The sequence below is a fragment of the Argiope bruennichi genome, chromosome 9 (assembly GCF_947563725.1).
Source record: "Argiope bruennichi chromosome 9, qqArgBrue1.1, whole genome shotgun sequence".
NCBI lineage: Eukaryota > Metazoa > Arthropoda > Arachnida > Araneae > Araneidae > Argiope > Argiope bruennichi.
The window spans coordinates 74,585,439-74,595,602 of NC_079159.1; the positions used below are offsets into that span (position 1 = coordinate 74,585,439).

Sequence of the window (10,164 nt, forward strand, 5' to 3'; positions counted from 1 at the left end):
GTAAGGAATGTCCTTCGACATTTTAATTTCTCTTAAATTAATTGTTCCTTAAATTAATAATTCTTATCAAAATTCTGAAGTATGAGTAACTGTTTTTTCTTATAAACAAAAATCTACTCTTTTTATTTCTGAAAGTTTAAACACAATAATTTAAATGTTAATTAATCGTGATGTTGAAAATTATTGTAATCTAGTTAGCATTACCAATCTGTTATATAATTTGCATTATTCATATCAGGTTAAAAGTTATCTAAAAGTACTTTTAGTTGTATTTCATCAATTTAAATTAACTTTTATACAAAATTATTATTCCAAACAATAACGTTTCTCTATTTTTGGTACACATATCCATACTTAAAATGGTTTCAAAGCGAACGATAAAAAAAATACATAACGATGGTCATTGTTAGAGAAAAAATAAAAAGCTGATGTAATACCTGACATTTCCTATCCAAGTAATATTTCATTATAAAATATCAAAATAAATAAATTAAATCTGAAATTATTTTAATTTAGATTCAGTTGAATTTAATTTAAATTCAGTTGAAGTATGTATTTTATCTACAGGATCAGTACTTGTCGAGGACTATACTAACCGACACCTGACTGTGATGGACATTTACATTAGCTTTATATAGAGCGGCCTCGAATTATCATTAATTGTGTTTAAATATATTTTTAAAATTTAATTAAATGTTTATAATTATCAATATACACATTTTTTGCATAATTATAAATTAAATATATGCCTATGTTAGAGTAATTATTTTACACGTATGTGGATTCATTTATTACATATGGATGGACACATTATCATGGTTATGGTTATTAGTATGGGTAGGATAAGAGAACGTAGAGGAATGATGACAGATCAAAGGACACACAAGTGATAAAAAAGGTTTAGGAATATTGAGATGCAGGATACTTTTATGGCTTAAACTATAACTCTCTATCTCAAATTTTATATCAATCATTTACGTGGCGTGAAAATTTTTAAGTACGTTCTTATTTCAAAATAAGGATATTTTTGAAAGTAATTGTTTATTCAGCTGAATGACTGAGTTTAATAAAATGCAGCAACCATTGAGATAATGAATATAATCAGTGAAAACTTGAACTTACCGTTCAGCGCATCTGTTTTCGAGCTGTTTTAGAAAGGTATGGATATTTTCAAAAAATTGTTTCCTTGCATGTAATTTTAACGTCATAATATTTATAAACTTTTATATGATCCAGAAATTACGGCATGTAACATGAATGATAAAGAAATTGCTCAAAACGTTCTACACAGCAAGTTGAACCTACAGTATGTAATGTAATTCATCATGGGTAATACATGTCCACGAAGGAAGTTATTTTTAAAATTTTAATTAGAGTTTTAATCTTAAAAGTATTGAAATGTTTGGTCTTCTCCTCTGTATTATTTATTTCATTAAAATCATTTTTAAACCCATTTAAAATACAAAATGAGCTTTTCAGTTATAACAATATTATTTTCGTGCATTTTTTCTTTAAGTTTATTTAATATTTAAAAATAAACTAAACATATTTTATACAAAATTTTTGAATGTTTTATTTAAAAGATTTATACTTACATGCATTGCCATGGTAATAAATTCATTCTTTGTGTGTGCACATTATCGTTACTAGATAATTAAAAGTAAATTTTAAAAATAAACAGTAACAGGCCGTGATGTTTCGGGTTAAATGATCTTTAATTTTTACAAATAGATAATTCATGAATGTATTGATATTTGATCGATATGCATAAAGTAGAGAATGTTTATGTACCTCTACTTCTCCGTTCCACAAAGTTTTTATCCGATCAGGATAAAATTTATCTAATTTTTCTTTCAAATCTAGGCAAAAATCACTCCTTTTTTTAAAATACAAAAGTTATTTGAAATTTATGGAAGTTTTAGGCTTTTTTCCTGTCATATTTTCAAAAAATATTATCTCCCCCAAACAATTTTTAGACCAACGGATTTTTTTTAAAAAAAAAATTAGCTTTATAATGATTTTATTTCTCTATAATTTCTCTCAAATTTTAATAAATTTTTCACAATTAACTTTATTTACAAATTGTAACAATACTTTATATTATTCTGAGAAATTCAAATCTATTCCTTAGCATTATTATATCATTTGATCGCAATTTTTGCCATTGTTAATGTTATATTTTTAAAAAATGTTGCTCTTTGAATACTCATCTCAAAGAAAAAGCTTTATTTCTTATTCGATAATATATGCACTTTTTAATATCAGCCATAATAATTCATTTTGAAACAAGTTTTTTTACAATAGCCAAATTCCTTTTGTTATTTGATTAAAATATTTATTCTGTCCTAAATTTTTATGTTTTAATGTACCCTGTCGGTAAATCATAAATCTTCCTACATCTATTTATTTTTTATTCAAGCTTAATGGATAAAATTTATTCCTTATATTTTTTGAATTTTTATTGCATTTGAATTAAATTTAATTCAATTCAATTGGATAAAACTTCTGTAAATAATTTATATTTAAAAGATTTTATTTTTATGAAACTTTTATCAGTCAGAAATAATGATTTGTAAGGCACAATAAATTATAATATTGTCTGAGTCATTATATAATCCCTTCCAAAATTTAAAAAACAATCTATTTTTAATTGCTCATCGTAGAAGGAAAATGGATTCGAACAATAATATGGCTCATGTGAAAAATTTAGTATATTTAATTTAATGTAATAAATATATTGAATGTTTATTTACTTTATGTTTAATATACATAACTTTATATAAACTTTACTCTTAAACATAACTTTTCTTACATAAAAACTTTATGTTTCATGAGTACAAAGTCACTAACTGTTTTTAGATGAAATAGGGCTATATGCCGCTTATATCCCTAATTTTCATATTAGGTTCTTATTAAAAATATTATCTCTGACTAGTGTTTGTTGCCTCCAATTTTATTAATGTAATTGCTGTTGGTTGTATCTAATAAGACATAACAAACAGAAGAAATTATCCCGATTTGTTAAGACGTAGAGCAATCAGATTTATAACAAACCCTCGCAGTTTTGCCTACTGACTTTGTAATTAGTTCTAATTCGAAGATATATTTTAAAGAAAACCTATTTTAGATCGTCTAGCTCCTTAAACACCATTTCATCATTAATTACTACTTTGAGCCTGAAGAAAGAGGTTATTGTTATTTATCGCTTTCTCACTTCTGATAATTTTTCAGCAGTGAAACAGAGGATACCTATTACTACAGTGCGAAAGGGAGTAATGCGTGCATTAAGGCGATTTATGTTGATTTATCTTAGTTGACTGCTGTGATATATCCGATTCTGAGGGCCATAGAGAGCACATAATTTGGATCAGGCAGCAGTAGATGACGGTGCTCTTAACATAGGAGCTACTCTAAAAATGAGTCTTGCCTTAACGAAAAAGGCAGTTATAGAGGAGGCAGAATCATGTTTTGGGTGAGACCTCTTTGGTATCCTCAGTAAGCTCTATATATTCCATGGAGGAGTTTTGACAGAGGGAGATAAAATAAATTGATATGCAAAAACTCATATTTAAGTAAAAAATATTCGGCCAATTTTTATGCGTTAATATAAATTTGTTTAATAACATCTAGTTATGTTCAGAATGCAGATTGTTTGTGTTTTTGGAGGTAAGTATACTATGATAGGGTAAATAGAGGTTCGTAAAAAAATTACTTTTGCAACCAATTGTTCAAAAGGAAAATATTTGTTATAAATGCAAGAGAGGCAATGAAACTCACTTAAAATATTTTTATCTCAGTGCTTCCTTGATTTTATTATAACACACATTGATTTGATGCTTAATTTTATTATAATTGTAAATTACACCTTAAAATCATAAATTACTGTAATCCAAAATTAAATAATGAACATTTCCTCCAATTTTTAGGCATTAATATGAATTTTTTTGCAAATTAGTCCCAGAAAGTCAAGTTGTTCCTTTACTTTTAAAGGTGAGAGCTTTTATAAAAATGTAAATAGCAATTCATAATCGGAAATGTTCACACTATCGATCACTTTGGGGCAGTTGTAATTTAACCCTCCTAACTGAAGTGAGTTGAGCCATGTAACAATATCAAATACTGTATTTAAACTTATATGTAAGTAAATACTGCTAATGTCAGGGCAATGATTGTAAATTTATTTCTGTGAGGCATAATAAATCTGCCCATTGGGCTGGTTTGGCCGTGGGATTTTCGGCGTGCTGGGCTGGCTCTACTTCTCCGTGTCCCCTTTGTTGGTTTTACACCCTCTCTAGGTAAACTGTTGGACTCGAGGGCATCCACTATTGATAACTTAAAATATAAATAATAAACTAATATATTAATAAACTAAAATATATTAATAAACTAAAATATAAATAATAAACTAATATTTATAAAAAAAATATACACTTTAAGGACATGCTGATTTTTTTCTCGGTAAAACTTTATTACGTAAAATATTTTCACTGTAATACTTGCTTAAATTTATTATAACATTATTATCTAGATAACAAAAACTAGATTGTTCAACATTATTATCTAGATAATTTCTCTTTCAGATTAGTGGCAAGCCATCTTCAGAATTTCCATTTCATGAACGGATAAGAATGCTCTCTAAGAGAAAGGTGTATCGCCTGAACGGCGAGTCCATTAACACCACTAAGCACTTCTCCATCTTCAGAGGACTCATCTTTGCCATACTCTCAGGCGTCTCCTTCTCTGTCGTTTCTGTGATCGTGAAACAGATGAAGAACCTTCACCCAGGTCAACTCTCTTTGTACAGATTTATCGCGATGTTTATCATGTCCATGCCAGAGACTGTCAAAATTGGACTGAACCCTTTGGGACCTCCAAATTACCGCCTTCTCCTTGTACTTAGGGGGATTTTAGGTGGAATCAACGTCTTTTTGAACTTCCTTTCATTTCAATATTTAGCCCTCGGAGAAGCAAGTGTGATAATCTTCAGTTCACCTGTTGTTGTGACTATTTTTGCTAGAATATTCTTCAAAGAACCTTGTAACATTTTTCAAACTATCACTGTTATACTCACAGTCATAGGGATAATCTTCACAACCAAACTGCCATCCCATTTAACTGATATACCAATAATTTATAATAGTGAGAAAATATACGGTTTTCTGGCTGCCATATTTGCTTTGTGTAGTGTAAGTTCTCTGGTGTTATTGACCAGAAAGATAAGAAGTGTTCATCAGGCCGTCATTAACTTTAATTACGGTATAGTGGGAATTTTGGAGATTGTGTGTCTGACAGCAATATTTGGAAACTTCAAGTGGCAACAGTGTGGAATCCAAAATTTGTATATTTTGCTGCTGGCATTCTTTAGTTACACTGGTTTAACACTAATGGTGATGGCCCTTCAGTGCGAGTTTGCTGGACCTGTGTCCACTGTACGATCTGCAGTGGACATAGGTTTGGCATTCTTATGGCAGATCTTTATTTTTCATGATGCTCCGGACGTCTACGGAATTATAGGTGCTGTTTTAGTCTTAGTTTCCATTATCCTCATCAGCGTAGGCAAGTGGCTTAACAGTTTAGAAGGCAACATATTTTCATGTGAAAAATTCAAGTGCCTCTCAGCTTCATAGTATTTGCATGGATTTAGATTCGAGTTAAGTGAATGCCTTTTTGAATAATTTTATTTAACTTGATTTGTTTTTTGCGCATAAAGATGAATTTTTTAATTTATTTTTCATTCACTTAAGGATATTATAGACAAATCATTATAACACCCTTAAATCTTTGAAGAATTTGATGATTATTAGTAAATGATCTATTAATTTATTAATAATATAGACACATTAGTAATAATTGGAATTGATGAAGTTGACGGTGGCATATTTGACTAGACGGTTACATATTCGATCTAAATTCGTCTTGCTTAGACAGGATAAAATTAGTGTAAAAATTCATTTTTTCTTTATTTACTGTTTTATCTTTTTTCTATAGCACATAACAATTACTTATCATAGGTTAACAATATTAAAATTGTAAACCCTTGTGCAAAATTGTAGTCTGACTAATGTAAGCTCCGGTGCAACTTTTATACCGAATAAGCCTGCACTTTTTGTGTGAAAGACTTATTTGGACGGCCATTCATAGCAGAAAAATGTTAGTGGATTCTTGAAATTATTTTCAGCTACACAAATAGTAATTTTTTAATTTTTTTAATTCTCACAGTACTCATTTAAATGTCGAGTGAAGAGGTTGCTGTGCATGAAGATCAGAACAACCTCTTGAAATTTTGTCTGGTCACTAGAAGTTATATGATAATCTCGTTAAAAGCAAGAGCTTTGTAATGGAATAGAACTTTTAAAAGCTTAAAACATAAAGGACTTTGACTCAATGTTAGGTAAAGCAAGATCGAATGGGAGTTTTTAAAATTTTTTGCGAATAATCTGCTGCTATTTTTAGAATTATGAAAAAAAATTCTTGAAAATGATATTAAGATAATAAGATTCGTAACGATAAGTAAAAGATGAAAGATAAATATCTATGTAAACTCAAGAATTCTTTTTCTTTTCCTATAATATTCAAAATGGCCTTAGAAATTTGAATAATCTGCTTTTAAGTTTCCTTGAAATCAAGAATTTGGACCATTTATTTATGGTAGAATTTGTCCAAGGTTGTTTTGCAAAATATTTATTGTCATTTGATTCCGAACCGATCATTTTACATATGAAACTATCATAAGAAATCATCGTTACAAATAAATTAAATTGTTTTTCATAAATGTTATATATACATTATAAAAAATGAGCATAAGTATAATCGTTAATTACATTAAATTAACATATACATTTTAAATTTCTCTTAATGTTTCTATAAATCTTTATTCATTTTCTCGATTAGAATAAAAAATAATTGAAATAATTCTTTTCGAATCTTAAAAAAAAAAGTTATAAATTGTAGCGTAAGAGAAATTGACATAATTTAAAACTTTTTGTTAAAAAAAATAAATAAATAAAAAAAAGAACTAATTTAGAATTTTATTCCATCTAAAATTCTCAATACATTAAAAAGTTAAATAAAAATGAAAAGATTGTTTAAATATATGGTTCAAAAATAACAATAAAAAATGATTTTCTAATATTATTTTTGATTGTATAAAGAAGCATATTCATTTAATGCACAAATTCCAAGTTTTGAATAAAGCACTGTGTAATTAGATGTCAAATAATATACGTTCTTATATTTTTCTTGTCTTTATAAAGGACATCTTAAATTTCTGTATATATTGATTCTATACAGAAATTTAAGATGTCCTTTAGTAATTGTTAGGTTTCATATCAAAAATTAATTGCTGATATTGCACACAAAATAAGAATCTGCATAGTGTTACCCCAACTGGCGTAGAAAAATTCAAGCATTTGCGTTACCATAACTGGCGATGAAAATTCACGCATGCGCATTGTGTTCTGATTGTTGACAACTATTATGATGTTGCGGACTTGATTTAAATTATTTTTAGTTAGTTGTATGTTTTTGTAATTAAATTGTATTTATGTCAGTTATATATTTTTTGTATATGCTTATAGTTTTAAGTACATCGTTTTTTAAGTAGTTTTTTTTTTACCTGTTTTCGACCGATTATTTTAAACGATTCTGTTTATTTTCTTAGTGTTTGATGCATTTAAAATTAAACATTGTTAATTAATCGATCTTCTCATGATGAATCTGAGAAAATTTTGTTGACAAATTCTTGAGATATTACATAAATTAAGAAAGATATTCTTTAGTGCCCATGCAGTTTAAACGTTCAATGACTCTGTTTTCAGTAATCATATTATAAAAAAATTCTTTGTTTCAGTAAAAAATATTATATTAATTGCAGATTAATCCTTTCCACTTTAATTTAAGGCATACATTCTACGGGAGCTAACAGAAAATTAGAGAGATACATATTACGTTATGATTGAAGGCCTTTTAATATTATGAGTGAATTATATGACTATCAAAATTTGAAGTTTTAAAATATTTTGATGAAGAAGCTATTAAAGTAGGAATTATATAAAATATTTAATTATTAAAATTTTAACGAAAATTAAGATTGGCGAATCGGCTGATCGCCAAAGGCGGCTAGTTATGACATAAATAATAGGATGGAAACAAAAGTATTTGGTTTCAAAACGACTTAAGAACAATAAGCGTTTACGAAAAACGACGACGATATTATTTCAATTATGTAAATAATTATAAATATAATATAGTTCTATCTTATAAAAAGTATTCGAATTATATCATAAAATATTTAATGCAACTTCGAATGTTTCGTTACGGAAAAATCCAGATTCTTTGTATTTGCTTTTCAGTTTTAAACTATGTAATGATCTTTGAGACTGACCTTCAACTTCAAAAACTCAAACATACAAATAAATAAATAAGTAAGTAAAATATTCACACACACCCATCAAGAAAACTGCTGTCTGAGCCTTTATATCCAGTTGCCCCTTGTAGCTACATCGTTGCTTGCTTGAAAAAATTGTTTTGCACAAGATATTCGGAATTTAGTGAAATAGTATAAATTATTTAAAAAAGTGAAAAATTCCTGGAAGGGAAGTTAAATTCTTTTTTTCTCAGGTGTTTAAAGAAAATATCATTTCACACCAACCCTTCGCCATTTTTTTTCTTAGATTTAATTTGAATTGGAGCTATAAGGAGAAAGCGTATAAAACAGAATGCAGTAAAATGAGAACATTCCATTGAAATGTCATAGTTAAATCGAAATTAGAAGGAGAAAGCTATTTTTTAGCTGCTAACATCTAAATGGTTGCAGATATTAAAAAAATATTTCTGTACAAAGTTTACTCATTATAATTAGGTGCTAAATTATATAATTTGAATTATCCTTAAATTTTCAATCCCAAGGGAATTATGGGGAAATCAAAATTTCATCATTTGGCCACTGTTTCCATACTCTGTCAGCTGAACGACGCTAATAGAGTGTATAAATTCAGCCAAGAGTTTCATTTTTCTTCTAAAATACATATGTCACTGGAATCAACGAGTACCAAAATGGGCAGATTGATTTTGCAAAATGAAGCTAAATGCATCGCATATTATTGTTGATTCAAAATAGGAGAAATTGTAAAATTTAAAATTTTCTTAATGCGCTTTAGAGGTATACATTGTGCATATAGCAAAATAGTCCTTATTACACAGTATTTCTATCTTCTAACTAGAGGAATTAAGTGAATGGATCAAGAAAGTCCCTTTAATAAGATTTTCCAGAAAAGCATTTTGTTTCGGGGATCAGTTCTTACCTAATGAATCTCAGTGAGAACAGCGACAACATTTTTTTTAGCTGCAGCAATATTACTGTTTCTCAATTTACCTTAATAAATAAAAGAACATTTGATTTTTCTTTTTTACTCTTCTTGGTTCAATTCCCAGTTACTATTGTATCTTTTTTATTACAATAAAGATTTTTTATTGGAATTCAAATTGTAAATGTAATGAAGCAGAAAGGGTTCAAAAGATTCTACAGAACAGACAGAAGTACCCTCAATAATTCCAAAGCATATTATAATCGACAAAAAATGTCACCACTTTCAAATTAAATTTTTTTTAGTTAAAATTAAATTTTTCATGCAATTTTTTATTTGGTTTTGAGGAAAGTTTCAAAATTTACTATGCGGCAACAGGTGCAGCAGATTTTTATCATTCATTTCCGAAAAGAACCTTGTACATAGTTTTGGTTCAAGAGTATAAAAAAAAATTCAGCTTTTGGAAGATCAGAAATGTGAACGTGTATTCTTTGATATATAAAATCAGCACATAAATTATGTTGTTTCTCGAAATGTAAACATTTCTTAATGACAATTTTTATCAAAAAGTTTTATTTTTTTTTATTTTATGATTATCCCTCGTAAAAATAAATTTTGAGAATAAAGAACAAGGAAATGTTTTAGTTTTTATACAAAGCGATTATTATCACCATTTTGCGGACGACTAAAATATCGTCTGCAATTTTTTTTTCTTCTTTTTTTTTCAATTTTTTTAGCGAAATACTTCGTCAGAAAATTTCAGTGTAAAAACTTACTTCAAAACTCTCTATCAACTATTTCTCAATTATACTCGATTTAGAATTATATAAGTTAGAATCTTTATCCCTGTAGAAATATT

At 27.8% G+C, this 10,164-nt stretch overlaps 1 protein-coding gene across 1 annotated transcript in view; it reads left to right on the forward strand.

Annotated features, from left to right (window-relative positions):
• The window catches only part of LOC129983653 (solute carrier family 35 member G1-like), an 8,380-nt gene extending 1,590 nt beyond the window's left edge, over positions 1-6,790 (forward strand). Inside the window, exon 2 of the mRNA XM_056093216.1 lies at positions 4,581-6,790. Within this exon, the coding sequence (XP_055949191.1) occupies positions 4,629-5,627 (999 nt within the window). The 5' untranslated portion in view covers positions 4,581-4,628 and the 3' untranslated portion in view covers positions 5,628-6,790. The remainder of the gene's footprint in view (positions 1-4,580) is intronic.
• The last annotated feature ends 3,374 nt before the right edge of the window (positions 6,791-10,164 follow it).